This window comes from Silurus aristotelis (assembly GCF_946808225.1).
Source record: "Silurus aristotelis genome assembly, chromosome: 23".
Lineage (NCBI taxonomy): Eukaryota > Metazoa > Chordata > Actinopteri > Siluriformes > Siluridae > Silurus > Silurus aristotelis.
In genome coordinates, this window is record NC_139596.1 from 236,081 (window position 1) to 237,552 (window position 1,472).

The following is a 1,472-nucleotide window of genomic DNA, read 5'->3' on the forward strand; positions in this document are numbered from 1 at the left end:
GTTTTCCATTATTTCTTATGGGATAATTACATTCGCTTTTCGACCTTTTCGAATTTCGACCGGTTTTAAGGAATGGATTAAAGTCGATAAGCGAGGGACCACTGTAATAATAATAATAATAATAATAATAATAATAATAATAATAATATTTATAATAATATTCATAATAATAATAATAATAATAATAATAATAATAATAATAATAATAATACCTGTGCAGGTGAGTAAGGAGATCGGAGCTCTGGAGGTGGAGGAGTGTGAAAGCTGTGATGTTGAGATCATGGAACAGGAAATTCACATGCACTCGTTCTTCAGTCTTCACTCAAATCCTGAGGAGTTCATGACGGTGACCAACCTGACGTACCTGCTGCTCTCCAACACACCTGAACACACAAAGCATTGTGGGTCCAGCAGCAGTGGCTACATGATCTCCACATCACCACCCTGAGACCAGAAATAGACCACATGGACAAACATCAATCAGAGAATAATCAAAGATCTGTAACACGTCTGATCCATGATCCTGATACTCACAAAATATCAACTTCTTCATCACACAGAGTCTCTCCACATCCAGCTGTTACTTTCTCTGACCATCCCCCTCTGTCACTGAATCCCTCAGTCCACCAGGATCAACATCTCCATCTGCAGCACCACCACACTGAAGCTTTTCTATTAAAGAACTTTCACATGTTCTTCTGTAATGTTTTAGATTAGACTGTTATTATGCAGAAGAGAAGAACAGAGACAATGAAATGCAGCAGCATCAAACCAGAAGTGCAAATAAAAATGTATATAAATAAATATAATATAAATATTTAATTATACAAATATACAATTAACATATTATTAGAGTGCAAATGTGCAACATACATTACAATACTAGTGTATATATTGTATATGTATATATATATATATTGTGTATAATGTGAAGATAAACACAGAAGGGAATCATCTGAAAGTGACCATAACACTGCTAAAAACACCACATGAGGAAGAATATTGTAGTTTGTGCAGCAGTGAAACAACATGCAGCAGAAGCCAGGAACAGTCAGAAGCATCATGAAAAACTGTATAGAGACATGTTACTGTATATGGTCATGTTACTGTATGGAGTCATGTTACTGTATAGAGTCATGTTACTATATGGAGTCATGTAACTGTATAGAGGCATGTTACTGTATATGGTCATGTTACTGTATGGAGTCATTTTACTGTATAGAATCATGTTACTGTATATGGTCATGTTACTGTATATGGTCATGTTACTGTATGGAGTCATGTTACTGTATAGAGTCATGTTACTGTATGGAGTCATTTTACTGTATAGAATCATGTTACTGTATATGGTCATGTTACTATATGGAGTCATGTAACTGTATAGAGGCATGTTACTGTATATGGTCATGTTACTGTATGGAGTCATTTTACTGTATAGAATCATGTTACTGTATATGGTCATGTTACTGTAT

The 1,472-nt window shown here is 34.8% G+C and overlaps 1 protein-coding gene across 5 annotated transcripts in view; it reads left to right on the forward strand.

Annotated features, from left to right (window-relative positions):
- osmr (oncostatin M receptor) overlaps positions 1-804 on the forward strand; it is a 22,274-nt gene extending 21,470 nt beyond the window's left edge. For all 5 annotated transcript variants that reach the window (XM_083527116.1, XM_083527117.1, XM_083527114.1 and 2 more), the window contains one exon: positions 221-804. In XM_083527116.1, the coding sequence (XP_083383242.1) occupies positions 221-224 (4 nt within the window). In that variant the 3' untranslated portion in view covers positions 225-804. The remainder of the gene's footprint in view (positions 1-220) is intronic.
- Positions 805-1,472: the final 668 nt, after the last annotated feature.